Genomic DNA, 21,402 nt, shown 5'->3' with positions numbered 1-21,402 from the left:
ATTGGAAATTAGGTTCATTTCGAGTATTTTATTCTATTGACGGGCACAGTTTTATTGGTAAGAAAAAAAGATGTTGCATTTATATTTATGAGTCCTTGGCGTGAAAAATGAATGAAAAGCTAGTCATTCTCATGCTGCAGGATCTATGCACGTAAAAGCGTTGTTGAACTTCATTACCCAGAAAACAATGCGCATAGAGCGTCACTGTGCGTCAGCTCTGGTTGCCCAGCCACAGGGAAAGAAAGAGGAGGCGCACAGTTTGCTGTTAGAATAGTGCAGCAATCTTATTTTTTTTTTAACGTTTACTGTAGTCTAAATTGACATATCCACTACGCCCCTGGGCCAGTCTACAGGCACAGTTTACCCCCGCTCTGGCACACTTGCAACCCGAAATGAGCGGCAGCGGGCGGCCCAGGACTAGCTCGTTTGCTGAGCCTCCGGGGATCCCGGGAACCGCTGCAGCCGCCGCCGGATCAGCCGTCGCTGGTGGAAGCTCTTCAGGAAAGACGGGGGGCGCGCAGGCCTCAGGCGGGAGTTCGTCTAGTTTCGGAAACCTAAAGCTGGGCAGTGAGTATCATTCAATGACTTCACACGACAATCCCAATAAATGCGATATTAGTAGACTAGTAAAAGCCGAAGTGCTGGACCGTGTAGCCTGCTGTTCATTCATTTGTCTGATTATTTTGCCATTATCGCGTTAACCTACTTTAGGCGGCTAACTGGCTAAGCTAACGTGCGCTTGTTTTTGTAGACGGATCAAGGGCTTTGATTGCTCTACATTAGCTCAACAATCCTTCATAAGAACACTGGCTAAACACATCTCTTATGCTCGATACCAATGCATCATATTTTGACCACCTTGAACCTTTCTATAGAATATGATTAGTGGATTGTTAGATGTTTAGACGTGGCGTTTTTGAAGATGTGCTCGTTTGGTAACAAAGCTCAGTTAGCCTACTGACAACATCTACCAGACTGTATCTTCAATTTTGCGTTTGATTTAAATAATTTCATTATGTGCGACCCTGGATGCATTTAGTTGCATCAGAAATGTCTGTAATAATAATAAACTTAATATATAGTTAAACCTAGAGAGGACCAAATTGGCGTTTGCCTGTCCATATATTTTAAAGGAAAAATATCAGAATCAATGTTTATAACATTATTATTATTATTATTATTATTAATTTAACGTTAAACGACCCCCAGCCTTCCTACTCGCAATCTAACAGATCATCACAAAGCTTTGAGTTCAAACACTGCGTCCTATGAAGGAAAAATGACCCAATGTAAATTTGTGGTTGGGCTACTCCTGTGAAAACTAGTGGTTTCCCTAGAGGCATAAACCTCTTAATTTGGTGCTCTATAAATGATTCCCAGTGACTACAGTGCTGGCAGCAGTGTTCATACACTGGTGCTGACTGCTGGATTTCCATGGGAATGATGATGGGTGTTATTACTAGGAATGATGGGAGATGGAGTGGGTGGATGTACGACTGTAACCTATGAGAAACCTTGAACCAGTAGTTACAACACAACAACCATTGCTGTTTTTGTCGTTTCAGCATAGTATAGTAACCATTGTTAATTACCCTGTAGACATTTGCACTTGCCTAAAAACATGATACATTTTATACATTAACGTTAGGTTTGCATAATGTGTAATGTTTTCACATTTTTATTTGCAAATACATTATTTTATTTTTATATTCATATTCACATTTCTGCTGGAAGCAGTGATAAAATCATCCTTCAGTTCATCACTGAAAGCCACTAAATGGCATAAACATGATCAATGAACGCATGACAAAGTGACTGGCCATTAACCGGCCTGAATCCATCTCTCTCATCCTAGAGGATAATACTAGGCTGTCTTTTTAATGACGAGCTTTGGCATTTCAGATTCACGATAGCATCATTTTAGTTGCCATCATGCCGTGTGATGATTTTTTTATTTATTTTTTGCTTTGAGAGAATTATTCAGTCACATGGCTGGTTGTTAGAAAGGCACAAGTCTTTTATGCACATGTAGCAATTTATTCTGTTATAATGTTTCCCTCGTAGTTAATGAGCTTGTCTTCCTGAATAAAAATATATCCACCTCAGATGTAAAGAATTTTGCACATTTTTTTCTGCATCGTCCAAAAATTGGCTATAAAATATGACATTTTATGTGGTGGCCATTTAAATTGGCCGCCAACCCACACTGTCTCGTATCCCACTCAAAGCAGCGCTATTCTGATGAAAAATTGTCAATAGCAGCAACCGTCTGTGTCATGCATGACAACAACTGTCTGCTCTGCTTTGATCCGAAAAATAATAGTTTTGCCGTGTAATAAAACAAAGCTTTTGTTATGGTGAATCTGTCATTCCTCCTCTAAATCTAAACTGACAGCAACTGATGGAAAACACCACACCGGGGCTCTGTGTGTCTCCTGGCATCCCCATTATTCAGGTCTGCTCTTGGCCACAGGTGGAAATGTGGTCAGACTTTAGTAGACTCCACCCGTGTTCAAACAGTCTTAAGGGTGTTTCTGCTGTTCCTAGTGATAAGCACTACCCGTTGTTCTGTTGTGTTTGGACGCGCATCTAAACACAGGTGTTGAATTACTATTAAAGGGTTAGTTCACCCAAAAATGATAATTCTGTCATTAATTACTCACCCTTGTCGTTCCACACCCCTAAGACCTTCGTTCATCTTCAGAACCCAAATTAAGATATTTTTGATCAAATCCGATGGCTCAGAGAGGCCTCCATTGACAGCAACGCCACCCAAACTTTCAAGATCCATAAAGGTACTAAAGACGTCGTTAAAACAGGCAACGTGACTACAGTGGTTCTGCAATAATTTTATGAAGCGATGAGAATACTTTTTGTGTGCAAAAACAAAACAAAAATAATAACTTTATTCAGTAATCTCTTCTCTTCCGTCATTATCCTTATGCGGTTAATGCAGCAAGCACAGTGAAGGCTTCCGTGTTCTACGTCCGAACGCCGGCTCATTATTGGCCAAAGCTGCCCACGTGAGCAGCGCGACGCATGCGTGTGATGCTGATGCAGGAGCCGTCCAATAATGAGCCGGCGTTCTGACGTAGAACCTGGAAGCGCTAGACGTAAACAACGTATGAGAATGACACAGAAGAGAAGAGGTTGTTGAATAAAGTCGTTATTTTGTTTTTGCGCACAAAGTATTCTCATCGCTTCATAAAATTATTGTAGAACCACTGTAGTCACGTCGACTGTTTTAACGACGTCTTTAGTACCTTTATGGATCTTGAGAGTTTGGGTGGCGTTGCTGTCAATGGAGCCATGAGCCATCGGATTTGATCAAAAAGATCTTAATTTGTGTTCTGAAGATGAACGAAGGTCTAAGGGGTGTGGAACGACATGAGGGTGAGTAATTAATGACAGAATGTTCAGTTTTGGGTGAACTAACCCTTTAACACCTGTCAAAAAGAGTGGCAAACAGGCATAGCGTGCTGGATAAGAGGGCAGAGATGAGTTCGAAAAGATCTAACTGTTGTAGATCTAATGCTGGTGTTGGACTGTTTGCTTGGATGTAACCTTCATATTTTCATGTCTTTTGAATATAAAGACCTCTCAGGCATGCAGGAGTAGTTTTGAGGAATATTTCACGCTTTACTCTCTCTCATGTCGATCCAAACCTGATTGACTTTCTTCCATGGAGTGCGAAAGGAGAAATTTTAAAGAATGTGCTGCTCACCAATTCCCATGCAATTACAATGAATGAGGACAGGTGATTACAGGCTTAAAAGCATGCAAAGCACCACAAACTAACCATAAATGGTGCATGTGACTCTTTTTACATCACACTCACCAGCTGATTAGAACAATTACTCATGTTTTTATCAGCTGAAATTACATGGTAGCTTTATAATTAATACTGTCAGAGCATCATTTTCCTGTGATTTTACCATGAGGAGCATGTTTGCAGCATATAATGACTACATGGACATCCCACAGCAGCGCTCTGCTTCTCATACAACACAATTTTCGCTCACATTTATTATGCCAAGAATTTTGACATAGCAGTTAAACTGCTATGTGTTATCACACAGATATTACATTATTTTCCAAGGGAAATGAAATAAATGTTACTTTTTTGTTTTGGATGGACAAATCTAAATGTACCTGAGTATCACTAACCGTAAAAATGCTTGACACTAAAAGTGACACTAATAATGTATATAGGCAACAAAGATTTAAGTAAGCCTGTTTTAGTGGCGTCATGCACTGGTCCAGTACACTTGACAGAAGCTAGAGCAGAAGTAGGCAGCCATATCACCCTGTAGCCCAAGACTGGTTACCGCGCACTATGGCTGCCGTCGCATCATCCAGGTGGATGCTGCACACTGGTGGTGGATGAGGAGATACTCCCTGACAATGTAAAGCGCTTTGAGTGCCTAGAAAAGCGCTATATAAATGTAATGAATTATAATTATTATTATTATTTTATTTAAGTAATAATACAGAAAAATAGAGAAAATAATTCAGATGATATTGACTGCCATTTTATAACTGTTAATTCACTTGCTGTACACTCAGTGGTATAATTCTGCTTTTGTTATAGAAGCTACTATTTAGAGACCAACCAATTGTAATACCAAGTTAAATGTAATAATTCACCTGATATTACAAAAACAGTTTAGTAGAAAATCTGAAATATTACTATAAAATCATAAAACCAATGTATTTTTAATTCCTTTCTTTCAAGGGTTAGTTCACCCCAAAATGAAAATTGTCATTTTACTCTTGATCCTTCAAAACATTCGTAAAGAGATCAAAAAACGAATGTAAACGCATAAACGGATCACCGAACATAAATAGAAGCTCAACCATACTTGCTTTATGCGCAAGAACAAACATCATTGGTCATTGCGCCTCAAGCAAGCGTGCTTGAGCTTCCATTACCAAATTTAGCTGTTAGCATTGTTAGCTGATCAGTGTTTATAAGTGAATAAAAGCCTAAAATAGATCTGTTCATCATATAAAGCGATCATGTCTCAGCAGACTTGGATTAAACTGCAGGAGGCACAGAAATCTCTTAAGAGTTGATTAAAAATACCTACATTTGTGCTCCGAAGATGATCAGATGGGTTTGGAACAACATGTGGGTGAGTAAATGTTGACAGAATTTCCATTTTAGGGGTGAACTAACACTTTTAAATGGGAATTAGGGTGTACTCACGCTAGGCGTTTTGAACCACGCCCGAGCGCGTTTGACCCCCAAAGCCCGGTTCGTTTGACTAGTGTGAGCGCTCCATGCTGCGCTCGGGCGCGGTTAGTTTAGCCAGCCCTGGCCCGGTTGGAAGAGGTGGGCCAGGGCACGGTTCGGTTGGGCTCGGGCGTGGTACGCATGCAGTGTGAGCGCTATCCGCGCCGGAGCACGGAACAGATACTATTTTGTGTGCGCTATTTTGTCATCATTACGACCGCAAACATATTCTATTACTACTACTACACTACACTTTTCAATTAATTTGATTTAATCAAGTATATTTAGGTTTATCATGGCTCTGGTTCTTACCTTATTGATGAACAGGAAATGTAGTTTGCGAGTAAAGCTGCAAATTATTTCATTAACGTTAGCTGCCTCCGTAATAATTTTCTGATACATACAAGTGAAAATCAATGCACGTCATAAATTATAAATTAATTATTATTAATTATTCAGCAGAATATTAGCGAAAGTGGTTTTCTCCGTTATCTCATACATGATGTAAACGTGCTCCGGCCCGGAATGTTTAGTGCAAGTGTGAGTGCAGGCCAGCGGGGGAGTGGGGAGGGGGGATAATCGCGCCCGGGCTCGGTTCAAGGCAACCGTGCCTAGTGTGAGTACACTCTTAAACAATGACCATAAAGGAAAATTGTCAAATGTTCTTTTTGTAATTTTATCACATTGAGTACAAAAGTGGTGTTTAATAGGTGACAGCATTCATTCAGGTCATACATGGGACTCCTGTGGTTTAAATCTCCATTCTTTTGAGCAGTCTGATCTTTTGGTCAAAGTCCTTTTGTTGAAGAAAAAAAAACAACACTTGTTTTGTTGTGTGTTTAGGGGATAGTGGGAAAGTGACAACAGTAGTAGCCACACCAGGGCAGGGTCCTGAACGTCCTCAGGAGGTCTCGTACACAGACATCAAGGTGATCGGGAATGGCTCATTTGGAGTGGTGTACCAGGCCCGGCTCATCGACAGCCAGGAGATGGTGGCCATAAAGAAGGTGCTTCAGGATAAGAGGTTTAAGGTAAGAGGAGTAAGAAAACCTGCTTGTGTGCAAAGTAATGTCAGTGTCATAATAAAATAAAACCTGCATGTGCACACACAAGACAAAATACTGCCTTCCAAGTCCAGCATGAAATGTTTTTACTTGTAATCAACCCTCTACGCACACCGTGGCAATATAATCGCCATTGGCTAGTAAATTTTCTTGTTTACTCGCCAGACTGATATACTATTTTACACACACACACACACACACACACTAGGGGTTGAACGACTTCTGATTTTTTGTGTGATAAAAGTCGAGTCGAAGTCGACTAGTCGCTGATGACGTCATTAATGAACAAATAAGTCTGGAGCTGTGACAAACACCTTGTGCACAGCTATGGCAAATGACAGTGCTGCCCACATGGCTGTTGCTCCTATAACAGCTTTTTTTATCAGTTCTTTTGTCTTTGGGTCGTTATATTTCTCACAGATTTCTGCTCATTCTAAATCAGATACAGATAAAGAAGCACAGTAAAGATTACATTCATATCAATGCATTAGTGAGAGCGATTGCGTGTGTGAATTAATTATTAGTCGGTGCAACCCCTAACACACACACACACACACACGTTTACTTAGCTATCTAAATGGGGACATTACACAGACTTCTATTGTTTTTATATACAGATAGTTATACACTTTTTAACCTAAACCCACCACTAACCCTACCCCTCATAGAAAACGTTCTGCATTTTTACAATTTCAAAAGTAAAAAAAAACCTTTGTTTACTTTATTTTTGTAACAGTTTTACAAGTGAGGACATCCACAAATTGAGGTTTTTGCCGATTTTGTCAGGTTTTATTAGCTCCGCCCACTACCAGAGAAATCAGCATATCGTCTGCTTGTTTTTAAAAGCTGAATAATTTCAAATGAATTCTGTTATTTTGACAGGAAAATACAACAAAGAATATGGTTTACATGTAGAGCGTCGATTCAGCGTGGTATGCAAGACTCTCGCTCTCTCTTTGCATGTGTGAGAAACACAGCGCTATCAGTAAAGCGACGGCGAGTCGTGTGCCTTCACACTAGTTTACGGTACGTCAAATACAGGTGCGCTGCGTGCTACATACTGCGCATCCATTGAGTACATGACATGATCCACTGAGCGCATCCAAATAGTACAGATCGCTTGACGGAGAGCGAAACTCTCAAGCGCTCAGTCAGCGTGTTTATCGAGTGAAAATCTGTGTTGAACGCCTCTCACACACATACTGGCGTGTAAAATCTAAGAATTTATTAGCCAATGGCTAATGTTAGACATTATTTAGTCGCCCAGAGTAAGATTTAGTCACATATGCGAGTGATTTACTCGCAATGTAGAGGGTTGGTAATGCTACAGGTCTTTTAAATGGGGCTGCTGCTAATTTTTTTTTTACATATTGCGATTTGAAGTTTGAACTGAAAAACATTTCATATCTCTTGTTGCTTTTGCTTAGATCTCAAAGCTAAAAGAACAAAAAGGCTTAAGATCATATTGAAACCTTTCATGTTTATAAACTACAAACTTGCAAGCAATGCCTTAGGTCTCCAAATTAAGTTGTTTTGTCCAAGCTCTACTGCCCTGAGGAAATGTTGCGCTCCACATTTTCAGATGACCTGAACCTCTTTCAGATTGACTCAAAAGTGAACAGGGCTAACACAAAAATTAAAAATTGCATTAACGTTGTACCTGGGCTTGAAGATTGACTGATCTCTTTTTGATCCACTTTAGTTGTAATAGGGTATCAGTCCACTTCTCAGTCACACTGTTATTCTACTTAAATATTATTTTATTGCAATGTAATATTTATTGTTATTCAATATTAGGACTTTATTAGAATATACAATTAGTAATGTAGTGTTAGTGTAATATATTGCTGGCATGATTTGTGTATTTCTATGGGTAGTTGACAGTATTTTTTAATCTCCTCATTCTGTTTGCAAAACTTGATTTTCTGTACCTTTTACATTTGTATAGTAATTTGTAGGAGCCAGAAATGTTGGAAATTACTCAAATGTGAGCCTGGAATACGCACCCAATGTTAATGAATCGCACCCCACAAACCTGTAAGGCTTTAAATGGCAATATGTCTCATCTCAGACCTGAGACTCACATTAATACTAAATGTAAATGGAAGCACTCTTGAGTGTGAAAACACTGAATCATGAGTATGTGTAGTGTCTCACAGACAGCATAAGGCACAGCCTTCCCCCTTTAAGTGAGCATTGCGTGCAAACTAGTGATGCGGGGTCACTGTTATATCCAGAGGGCCGGGTAATAAAAAGATACATTGATTAATTGCGGGTGGATGAAGTTGATTGATCATTAATGATGCAAATATTAACTACATTTTGTAGGGTTTTTCTTCTAAATACATTTTTTCATCAGGCAGACAGACACCAATTTCATGTGTGTGTGTGTTTTCTGTTTGGGAAGTTGCAGTGACAGAAACGGTGACATTCCAGTTAAAGTTTGAAGGGAGTAAAACCTGTGTTTATGCTATTAAGAAAGTGTAGGCTTATCTGGCCAAAGAAGAAGTTTTGATTTCTAAATAAAAGTTCATTTAAAAGTCTAGTTATGAACGACAAGGATAAAAGATTTGTAGCTGTTTTTTAGTCATTTAACCTACATCCTCAATTATCTAATTATGTGCCGCTTAAGCATGGCGTCCGTCAGAAATAGACTACGTGCCTATCTTTAGAGAAGCATCGTGGAGAGCCGCTTCTGGGACCCTTCTGAAACGTGAGGTCACTGGTATAAACACAAGCATTGACTAGTGGCCGCGATCAGCTCCGGTGGCCATGTCGGAGCCGTAATGCGCCTCAGATGTGTGCATTGATGTGCAGATCTGCTCTTAAAAAAGAACCATCTATTCACCATATCATGCAGAACTAAGAATTATAATTTTTGTGGATAATTTATTTGTAGCAGAGGATTCGGTGATGTTTGAGCTGATCCGCACATCTCTTATTGGAAACTATATATTTAATGAAATATATAATATATGCAGCACTAGTTTTAAATAGGCTGCACAGTCAGAGAAACAAACTTTCACAGATGAATGCATTAAATAAGATGTTTGATTTTCATGCTGTGACTTTACCGTCCTTCACACATCATTTCTTTCTCCACAGAACCGTGAGCTACAGATAATGAGGAAGTTGGACCACTGTAATATTGTCAGGCTACGCTACTTCTTCTACTCCAGTGGAGAAAAGGTTATTTTTCTATCCAACCTTTGAGTTTTTATGTCCCAGTGATATTAATTTGTCATCGTGAATAATTTATATTTGAAGAATATTATCTTTGTTGAACAATCTAATCTGCCTTCTCTCTTTCTCTCCTCAGAAAGATGAAGTGTATCTAAATCTGGTGCTTGATTTTGTACCAGAAACCGTGTACAGGGTGGCACGCCACTTCAACAAGTCCAAGACCACCATCCCCATTATCTATGTCAAAGTAAGTCTCTGTGTAGTCATGACTGCTGTTCATATGTACATGCACAATAAACAATAACATCTCTTTCTCTCCTTCTGTCATTCCTTCCCCACAATCCGTCTTTCTTTCTCAGGTGTATATGTATCAGTTATTTCGCAGTCTGGCATATATTCATTCCCAAGGCGTCTGCCATAGAGACATAAAGCCACAGAATCTCCTGGTGGACCCAGACACAGCTGTACTCAAACTGTGTGACTTTGGCAGGTGTGTGTCCTGACACTTCTCTGTGTGGAATGTATTTAAAACACACCCAAGATCATAGTTTATCTGAATATGTAAATATGTGCTTTGCACTTTCCCCTCAATAACAAAATGGTAGTGGTAGTTCAAAGGTGTTTGCCAGCCAGAAAGTTTGCTTTCGGCAACTCCGAAACATACTGCAAATGAACTTTGTTTTGTTCTGATTTAGTTTGAAATGACATCTCACTAGTTCGTTCTTTGATTATGCTTGAAGTATTTTGGGGCATTTACACTACAATCTGCCTAGTAACATAAAGTTTTGGCCTGTGTGGCAAGCTTGTGTGCATTTGTGTGCTGGGGTGGGAATCTTGCAATTTGATTTAGATTCGAAGAGCCTTGGTCTGATTCCAAAATGGTGATAATGCAACTCTCTTTTTCAGCAATGATGTAAGTTTGCCAATTGTACGCCTTCATATGCAGCCCACTATATCATTTTTACATGTGTGTATTTTTGATAACATTTTTATAACCCTCTATTGTGTGATCTCCACAGTGCAAAACAGTTAGTTCGTGGGGAGCCCAATGTGTCATACATCTGTTCGCGGTATTACCGCGCTCCCGAGCTAATATTCGGAGCCACGGATTACACATCCAACATTGATATCTGGTCAGCTGGCTGTGTATTAGCAGAGCTGCTTCTGGGACAGCCCATATTCCCCGGTGATAGTGGAGTGGACCAGCTAGTGGAGATCATCAAGGTGAGTGAATCTACATTGCTGTATTTATAAGAGTAAGCATAGACACAAGTCTTAATTCTCTGTCCTCCCTCTGCAGGTTTTGGGGACCCCGACAAGAGAACAGATCCGAGAGATGAACCCCAACTACACAGAGTTTAAATTCCCACAGATCAAAGCACACCCTTGGACGAAGGTAAAACACCTGTTGCTACATTTGTTGCTGTGATAGTTCTCAGTTATCTCACAGAAAGAAACATTTTAGGACTTTATAGAAGGGTAAACTAGTGATGCTCCGAAAAAAAATTAATTTCGTCTTTGGTAGCAAAAATGTTAATTTAGCTGAAAACCAAAAATGAAAATAGGTTTTTATTTTTTTTCTGGATTTATTAGTCAAATGTATTTAAAGCTGCAGTTTGTAACTTTTTTTTGGTTAAAAATGATCCAAAATCAATTTTTGAGCAAGGACATATCTAGCTAGTGTTCAAAACTACCTCCTTGCCTTAGCCTGATTCACAATGGTAAGCTTGTAATGTGTTCTAATTTGAGTTGTACTGGTAGGTTTCTGCAGGAAATACGAGCTTGCCACCATTCATCTTTGCATTACATTACGTCACGTCTGTAAACATAAAGAAGGAGTCCCGGCTAGTAGGCTATATCGCATGTGAGGATGCAGCAGGTGGCAGATCATGTATAGCCTTTTCTCACAGCAGCTGGAATAATTAAACTTATTTTGATGGCTATTGTAATCCAGAAAGGTCCAAATGACAATCATCAGTGACAACTGGAGATTCACCCATAGTCAAAATTAGGGATGTTAATTTTAACCGGTTAACCGATGGTAAGAATTTTGACCGATTAATACAATCAGTTAAACAGTTTAAAAAGTCATTTAATTATTTATTTTTTCAGTAATTTATCAAAATATTTAAAACTGTTTTCTGCATGGTTAAAATACGCTACGCGTATAAAAAAATGTGTTTTTTAGGGGGGGGGAAAAAACGTAAGTCGCATTTTATTTAATTCAGAAATAGGCCTAGGCCTAATGCCGACGCGAAATGTTTACAAACATAATAAACACTGTAAACATAGCTAGGCTATTTTAGTTCCCTCACTCCACAACAAATCCTTTCAATTAACAGTATTTAGAAAAGAACAAGAATTAAAAATATAAGAAGCTATAGCAATATAAATGACAAGCCAAAACGAATTCATTTAGGGTGCTTTCACACTAGCACTTTTGGTGCGCACCCGGGTTCGATTGACGTCAGAGTTCGGTACGTTTGGATGATGTGAACGCTGTTTTCCGAACTCGGGTGCGCATCCGCGAACCGTACCCGAGTCCACTTAAAAAGGGTGGTCTGGGGTACGGTTCAAGTGAACTCCGGTACGGTTCGCTGCTGATGTGAACACAGTCATACCAAATCGCGGAAGTGAACCGCTATTAATGACGTATTACTTGATAAAAATGTGTTTGTGTGTGTGTTTCACTCTCTTTCCTGACGAGCGGGACTGACGCGCTGCAAACAGAGAGCTGTACATCTCATTTCTGTTCGCCTTCAGCGTTCTTTAGAGCATTTGCAGTACATTCGTAAGATAGACATAAGTGCCGTTATGTACCGAAGCTTTGTAAACAAAACGAACGGTTCAAATGTATTTGAATGGCAAATTATTATTTATTATGTACTTCACTCGCATTCCAATATTCACGTAAAACAAAATGTTTTGCATAACATCACAGCGGTACAGTGATAACACTTAACCTTAACGGCTTAACAGATTTTCCTACATATTTTTTTACTACATAGTTTTTTCTCCATATGTTTGACTGACTGTATTTTATGATGATAATCTTGAGTTTTTTCCTTCTAACAGTGGAAGAAGCTACTCCTTTTAGTCATAAAGATAATCACAATTGTAAAAGGTTTGCCTTTATTTGTGTACATTCACAATAAAAACAAATCTTTGTGATTTTGTAAAATAAGCCTGAAGAAAAATAGGATGCCGCTTTCTGTCGTCTGTTTCCTTTCGCACAGAACAAAAATGAACCGAAACTCTAGCCTAGCTTTATTATGTTTTTCTCCGCTCGCAGAAGCACTGCAGGTGCACGATGTGATATGACCATGTGAATCCTCATGTTCTGTTGTTTGCTGCTTTTTGCGCATGTAAAATTAATCCCCGGGAAACAAATGTTAGTATTTTTAACGGGTCACAGACACTTATCCTTTCTAATTTAATTCAATTCTAATTTAAAATAATCTTGTCGGTTAACGGTTAACAATCGGTTAACAAGCGTCGGTTAGGAAAAATAACCGAAATTAACATCCCTAGTCAAAATCAAAAGACTTTGGACCGCGGAGTGGTTACAGAAAGAAAAAATTCCCGTTTTAAATGTGCATCTGATTACAGATATGTGGGATTGCACAATATTTGTATTTCAAAGAGAACCAGTTCTAAGGAACATTCATTTGCTGAAAAGAAAAAAGTCTTTACATGAAATTTGAATGGTATAACAATTAGAGATTAGACTAGACAGAAACTGAAATCTACAGGTAACGCTAATACACACTAAATACACGTAGTCACTCAATGCTGATGTTGTTAACGTTAAGAATTTGAGAACAAAGTATAACAATAATAATTTGCAAGGTTTGATGTGATATGAGCTAAGCAATCGTTAGATTTAATCGCCATTGGTAGCACGATTTATTGTAATGTTTTTTTTTCTCAGTTGGTCAGAAAAAAAGTGGCAGACATGTTGCTTGTTCAGATGACATTTTCTGGCGAAAATTCTTATTTGGTTGAAGACCTACTTATTTTATCAAGCTTTCGGCGTTTGGATTAGGTCAGAGAATTGTGAGTGATGGCTGCATGATTTTCTTGATGTGATGTTTTGTTGTTATTTTATGTTTGTATGAATTTTAGAGTTATTTATTTATTATTTATGGACAGTACTTTGGTCCATTCTAATGGTTTTGAAAGTGCTTTATAAATAAAAGTTGAGTTGGTTCATACTTCCAAGATGTAGAATCTGTGATTCCGAAGTATAGTGAATATCCACACCGGTGCAGTGACTGACAGCCACACATACTCCTCAAAACATTAGATTCATCCGTGCTCAGGAGCCATGCTGATGCACAGCCCACGTAAAGATGATTAATTCTGCAAATAAATGCAATTGCAGGTTTCAAACAGAGATGGCGACAGAGGCAAAACTTACGGACTGGAGCTTTAATAATGAACACTTCAAATAAAATTTTTATTTTGCGCACAATGCAGTTTAGTGAAGTTTTGTTCATACATCAACTAGGCATGGGCCGGTATGAGATTTTGATGGTATGCTAACCTTAAGCAAAAATATCATGATTTCACGGTATCGTGGTATTGTTGTTACAGCTCTAAAATGTGCTATTTTTAAATGTCTTTAAAAAAAAAAAAAAAACTTTTTTCCACTGAACACAATATATTTTATTTCTGAGCAGCATACAGAATAATTGGAACAGTAGTATTTGTTTATTTTTTCTTTGATTTGTTTCTGAATTGTGGGCTGTCCTGCAGCTTTTGATGTGGATGTTTGATTTGCTGCTAGAGCTACTGCTGCCCTAAAAAGATGAAAAATGAAAAGACATTACAGTTATTTAATTTTAGTTATATAATTCATATACATATAATTTAGTTATATAATTTCATATACATAATTTGATTTAATAATAACCCAATCTGATGCAAAACAATGTTCTGACTAGCTATGTAAAATTATACTACATGCCTGAACGAAACAAACAGCAGAAGCTCTGAATGAGATGCAGGTTCACTCTCTGACAGCAGGAGGCGCTTATGGAACAGCAGATACAGTGTTTCCTTGGTTACCGCTGTAAACAAAGCAGCGCTGCGCTGAAACACTGCTGTAATATGAACTATACAGAGACGAGATGAAAAGAAACCACGTAATACCACGTAAACTTTTCTGAAGACAGTCAGTTCCCCTCAGAAACACATTCATATAAAACCCCAAATCAATATTGAGGATTTTCTTCCAATAGTTCGTGCATCAGGAACAGTGAGTGATCTGCCTGCTACAGTATTTTTCTCTGTGCGTCCATCTTCAGCGTCTCTGACCTCTGTTAACGGCCGTTTACAAACTTCATATTTTGTTACTATTTTGTTTACATATTTTGTTTGTGTTATTCTCTACACTGCACTCAACCTGAGGGATTCCTACACTTTCAGTCTTTGAGGAAACATGAAAAACAGCGCATACCGCAGGAACGGTATAACGGAAAATGTTAGTGGTTTTGAAACCGTGAAATTTTCAAATCGCGGTAGACCTTGAAACCGGTAATCGGCCCATGCCTAACATCAACTGAAAACACCATAGACTAAACAATCATGTTTCATTAAATTGAAGATAGATTTAAATCGATATTGACGTACCAGCCATAGTGTCCACGCAGCTGCCATGTTTACCTGTGGCTTATCCACATTGTTTGCATGAAATAGATGCTGACACAGTCAAAACATGCCATCTGATCAGCGCTGATTTAACACCAGTGTTCCAGTCAATGATTTTGGCCCTCCAAAACTGTTTAGGCTGAAACTTCATTTTTAAACTGGTCTTTTTCTTTTTTAAATTGTCAGATGTGACATTTCCCTGTGATTCTGTGCGTTTGTGTTAGGTGTTTAAGCCGAGGACCCCTCCTGAAGCCATCTCATTGTGTTCTCGTCTGTTGGAGTACACACCGGTGACACGGCTCTCTCCGCTGGAGGCCTGTGCACACGCCTTCTTTGACGAGCTGCGCCAGCCGAATGCCCGTCTGCCTAATGGCCGAGAACTTCCCCAACTCTTCAACTTCAGCCCTGTGGGTGAGTCGAACTGAAAGTACTGCCACTTCTGTTCAGACTCAGTCTTGTCGGAGGCTCACGCTCTCTCTTTCTATATATTTGTCTTTTTATCTTGCACTCATTTGAAAATCTCTTACAATTTAGTATGTTGAGGCAGTACTTATATCTAAAGAGCTAATTTTGTCTAACACCTACGACAGTATTTTATCCAGATTGTATCGTGAGTGTCTGATCTGAGATGTTCTTTATAGAAAGCAATATAAAAAGCATTTACAAAAATCCGCCTGACCAGCCCAAGAAACATTTCTTGGTCATGTGGATTTTTGTAAATGCTGACACACATGGTTGTTTCAGAAGTGACTATTCTAATAAGAAACTAAAAATAGCAGCACAAACAGTATGTGAATACAATGGTTACATGGAACAACAACAACAAAAAAGTATTTAGTTCCAAATTGATGCTGTCACTATTAATGTTCCTAAAAAAAAAAAGGTTAAGCATTGCTTATTTTAGCGTTACAGCTTGGCATTATATATGCTAAAAATGTTTGTTACCTTTAATTAGTATACCATTCATTATTGTAAAGCTTTTTTCCAGTTGTGAACGTGTCTTTAACTTAACTGCACGTTGTCAAATTAACAACCAGTCAGTAATTAGACTGGTTTAATTCTAATGTACCTAAAAATAAATACAGCAAACAAGTGGTTTTCGGTTAATCAAAAATGACTCTCTGCTCAGTGAATAAGTATGTTAGATTGAAGCTTGAGCGTAATCGGAACCGATTTGTAAGTCATTGATTCACGATTTGAACATCATAGCAGCTTGCACTTTCATTCTTGCACACCAACAGAAATATCCTGATTAGCAAAGCACAAATCTGATTAGATTATATGTCTGATTACTGCATATACACTGAAATAAAGCTTTCTTGATTTTTGAATTATAATTACCATTCAAATGTTTTGGGTCAGTATTGTTTATTTTTTTGTAAAGAAATGAACGTTTATTCAGTAATGATGCATTTTATTGATCAAAACAAGTGACAGTAAAGACTTGCGTTAAAAATATATATATTTCAAATAGATGCTGTTCTTTTGAACTTTCTATTTATCAAAGAATCCTAAAAAAATAATCCACAAAGTTTCCACAAAAATATTAAGCAAAAGTTTTTTCAACATTGATAATTAGAAATGTTTCGTGAACACCAAATCAGCATATTAGAATGATTTCTGAAGGATCATGTGACACGTGTGACATGACTGGAGTAATGGCTGCTGAAAATTCAGCTTTGCATCACAGGAATAAATCGGTTATTTTAAATGGTAAAAAATTCACAATATTACTGGTTTTACTGTGTTATTGATCAAATAAATCCTGTCTTGGCGAGCAAGAAACTTATTTTAAAAAACATTAAAACATCTTACTGACCCCAAACCTTTGAATGGCAGTGTATACAACTTAAGTATGTATAACTTAAACATTGTATTATTTCACTTTACAGACAATTCACTACAATAAAAGTATGCAGAGGCTTTTGAGATCAGTTTGTCACTTTAACACAGCTGATGGTCATGTCTGTTTGTTAAAAAGCAGCAAACCATAAACTTGCTATTCAGTGAGCTGAAGTGCACTCAATGTATTTATACGTCTAGTGTCTATTGGAACAATGTACTGCACACTTACACCGATGGCAGAGTTTGAAATTAAATCCAGAAAAGTGAACTTAAGCAAAAATGTCAGCACCATCTATGTTGAGTGATTCTGTAATTTGCTAGCTAAAAAAAGTCATTTTAAGAGCCAGTTGTTCCCTAGTCCTTTTTTTTGTTTTTTTTTTTAGTCTGAAGCTCTGCAAATACTGGGTATATGTATAAATGGTACATTCTGTAATTCAACTTTGCTTTTTCTTGAGCTTGTCACAACCCATGCATCAAATTTTGGCTTTTAGGAAACTTAGAAGGTAATAATTTTGCTGCTTGTAATTTGAGACTGCTTCCACATCCTATGACGCAAGTAAAGCTATTAGGGTTTTGACACATTTAGATATCGATGGCTAACTTTGTCTTCTTTGCCCCGCCCCCGCAGAGCTGTCTATCCAACCACAGTTGAACTCCATTCTCATTCCTCCCCATGCTCGCTCGCAGACAACACCTGCCTCACACGGTACTGATCCCACATACAGACCAAATGCCTTTGATTTACCCTTTCTGTCAGTCCGTATGGATTTGTGAATCCACATGTCCTGCAGTATTTTTATTAACTCCATAATATGTATGTGTCTCTTGCAGAAGGCAGCGGTTCAGACGGTCCAGCCCAGTCTAGCTCAGCACCGGGACCCCTGAGCAACAACACCTAAATGTTACCTTGGCATTACTGTGACGTCGTCAGCCCTCTCTCCTCATCCCTTCTTTCTCATTCCTCTCTCCTTCCCAAAAGCAGCTCCAAACAGTCTCTCTTGCACACGCTCTCTCACAAACACACACTTGTCACCTCGTGTTATGTGTGGTCATGTTCTCCCATGATGGAAGAAGTGTGATGCCCAGATTAATGACATCAATCATCACAGGAGGAGATAATGAGGTCGATTCAGATTTATTATGATGATTGTCATGTTTAGGTTTAAAGACTGTGAAGGGCCGCTAAGGGCACACGTGCCCCCTAGTGGCAGGAAGAGCACCGCACAGTTACTGCTCCCTGCCTCTGGTACCATCCATTTGACTTTTAAACAATGATATGAGATATCAAGCTCATTTAAATGTAATTTTGCTCTTAAAGTAATACATTTTAGCTTTCTTTGGGAGTTCTTGCACAAAAGCAAGGACTGCAACGTGTTTTATGAAGCAGCGAGCGTGAGATGTCAGTGTTTGTGTGTCAGGAGACGAAAATGGGTGTCTTAATATGTGCAAATGTCAATTTTAAGCAATCATTGCACACTCTTTTGTGTTTTAATTTCTTTTAAGGAGAATATTTGGATAAGTTGAGACAGGGTTTATCTGGTTTCATTATAAAAACGTGCTCACTTTAGTTTGTTTTTGTGCATGCACATGCACACACACACACACACACACACATATAACTGGTAGGTCAATCCCATCAATAGCTGTGTTAGCTGTTCTGATTGATTACAGTTGTGCATTGCGGAGTGTACACTGTGTGTGTGTGTGTGTGTTTATATACATCGGCATGCCCGTTAAATGTGGATTTAGCAGATGTTCATCCAAAAGACACATTGATACATGAGCCCACACACACACACACACCATGAACACTTAGCAAACGAGACTGGAGCTGGTTGTCTTTCCCTTCTTCCATCCTTCCTATCTCCTCTCTCATTGCTAATATGTAAATGCCATGTACCTTTTATTTTGTTATTTTTGTTATTGTTATTCTGTTGTCCTTGTAATTAGATTTTTCTCCTAGTGGAGCAGTGCTGGTATGAGCGAAAACCAGCCTTTCGCGGTCTCTCCTATCCCTTCATCATACAACTGTATATAACATTTCATCCAGCCTCTCCCTGCATCCGGGGAGAAAGACGAATCTGAACAAAATGTTGTTTTTACCTGATCTCTCTCAGTCTCTTTCTCTTACTCTCTCTCCTCGTCCGCCCGCCTGCCTGCCCTTCCCCCTCCTCATCAGTGTTAATTCTGATCCTTTTATTTATTGTATTGCTGTCTGATTCTGTTTTTAACAAACTGATGGGGGAGGGGTTTGTGTGTGCAATGTCATTTGGTGTAACGTTCATATCTCAACTCTGGAATATTGTCTGATGGATTGTTCTGGAAAGGGCAGGTACACACTACCACACACAGGCTGCTCGGCCCATCAGTCAAAAGATGAACGGTTAAAGGGAGAGAGAGGGAGAGATAAACAATGTTTTTGTTTGTTGGTATAAATAATAAACTCATTATTAAAATGATAAAATGTCTTTGTGGGTTAAATTATGTATTTACCGTTGATTTTTTAAATTAAAGGCCATAAAAAGTCTTCAAAATAGCACAGGAAATGGATTAATAAATTGTGGAGGTTTTGAATTTAATGGAAAGATATTTAAAAGGCCTGAAAACACCATTTGTACCAAATGTATACCGCCATTCAAAACTGAAAATAGGTTTGAAAGAAATTTAATACTTTTATTCAGCAAGGATGCATTTAACAATATTACTGTATTTAACCATATATTTAAAAAAAATTCTCAAAATCATTTTAGTAATTGCCATTAATACTATTGTCTTCAATTTCATTATCTGAAACATGCAGATACCCTGCATTTGTTAAAAGGTGGGTGTAACTTTTGAATATTAGGTACAAAATACTACGTTGCAGAACATTCTGAATAAAAACAATATTTTTTAGGTGTTTGTTAAAGGGAGAGAATAACTAAAATTCTGTCAAGGGCAGATTAAGGTTGGAGACACCCAATGTTTTTGATCACCAGTGTCTGAATCTGAACATCCTTCAAAATTCAGTTGCTTTATTTTCCTCTTAACTCATAGCTTCAGCTGAGGGTCACAATTATGCCTTATTGCATTTGTATGAATGTAGGACATTTGCATTGCCTGACATTCAAAGAATAATGGCACCAGATGTTTGATTCGGAGTAGACTTTCAATGCAGCACAACTATGTGTTTAGACTGATCACAGTGCACTGAAAAGCCCCTGACAACAAAAGCCAATCAGGAGGTCTTGGAAGTCTCTGTTGTCCTCTATTCACACACTGACGAGGTAATAACGTTTGTAAATTAGCTCAGATTAGAGGGTGGAGATGAGATTAAATCATGAAAAAAAAAAAATGTTAATGTTGTTTGTGTTGGTTTGACCTTAAACTCATTATTTTCAGTCTGATCTCGCTGCATTCATTTTTCTTCAAGTCCACAAATGAAAATGTTCAATTTCTCTTTTCAAAAAGGTGTAACGCTACTGTCTTTTGTCCATCGCTTTCACATTATTAATTAATGCACCTTTTTTAGCAATATGGTGTGCAGTCATTACAACTGTATGACAAGCAATAGGCCTACCCCTTGTGGCCACTAGTTCATTCACTCTAGAAGAAATATAACCTTACTTTTTTCATTAGAGGAGACAGAGCTCAGCTCAAGTCCTTTGGCACAAGTTTGATTACTCTATAAGCCACTGAGCCGTCATACTCTGAATACTAATGGAGTGTTTGTTTCAGCAGACATGCGGTCACCTCTTCCTGTCATTTCTGTAGACTCATCACTCATTTCCTCGGAATTCTTCTGTCTAAAAGAATTGCAAAGCACCTTAACTTTTAGACTTACAGCTGATGAAAAAATAGATTTTGAACTGCTTTTATGTAAGCTAAATGGATTATACACTCCTACTATATGGCATATTAATGAAACATTGACTTGTCACTTGATATTTGACTAAAGGACTTTAAACATATTCCATCTAATATAGGCCTACAATTGTGATTGTCCTCCAATTAATAAACAAGTTTAATTTCTTTAACTTTAAAACAACGGCAACAGCTTTTCTGTTAGAACCTCCAAAACCTCTGTGGCTATAAACTTTTAATCTGATAAATGTAAAAGGGTTAATCATGATTATTAAACTGTTCATTTCAATCCTTTTTGTTTGATTTTTTAAACCATATACAAAATTCGTTTTTTAAACCATATATAAAATGACTACGATCTCACACCAGATGTCAAAAAATGTCAACTGACTGATTAAATAATAAGCTGTGCCTACAGTACAATTACATGTCTTTCTTGATTTTTGTTTCTAATGCCATTCAAAGCAGATCCATATAGTTGAATCTTGTTTATGAGCTGTATGATAAAACAAATAATACTATTGTAATCAATGTTATGATGTACTATATCATGCAACTCCGTTTGTATAAAAAAAACAA

General features: G+C 38.1%; 1 protein-coding gene across 1 annotated transcript; it reads left to right on the top strand.

The window, feature by feature from the left end:
• The first annotated feature begins 149 nt into the window (after positions 1 to 149).
• gsk3ab (glycogen synthase kinase 3 alpha b) lies at positions 150 to 18,993 on the top strand. Its single transcript, XM_016464080.1, has 10 exons — positions 150 to 567; positions 6,080 to 6,267; positions 9,406 to 9,489; positions 9,620 to 9,730; positions 9,843 to 9,973; positions 10,503 to 10,707; positions 10,784 to 10,879; positions 15,360 to 15,546; positions 17,609 to 17,686; positions 17,812 to 18,993. Exons 1-10 carry the CDS (start codon positions 393 to 395, stop codon positions 17,877 to 17,879), a joined length of 1,323 nt encoding a protein of 440 aa, XP_016319566.1. The 5' UTR covers positions 150 to 392; the 3' UTR covers positions 17,880 to 18,993.
• Positions 18,994 to 21,402: the final 2,409 nt, after the last annotated feature.

This window comes from Sinocyclocheilus anshuiensis, unplaced genomic scaffold, assembly GCF_001515605.1.
Source record: "Sinocyclocheilus anshuiensis isolate Anshui unplaced genomic scaffold, SAMN03320099.WGS_v1.1 scaffold1286, whole genome shotgun sequence".
In the NCBI taxonomy this organism is placed as follows: Eukaryota; Metazoa; Chordata; class Actinopteri; order Cypriniformes; family Cyprinidae; genus Sinocyclocheilus; species Sinocyclocheilus anshuiensis.
The sequence above is the reverse complement of the archived record's forward strand: the minus strand, read 5'-3'. Positions and strand labels throughout refer to the sequence as shown.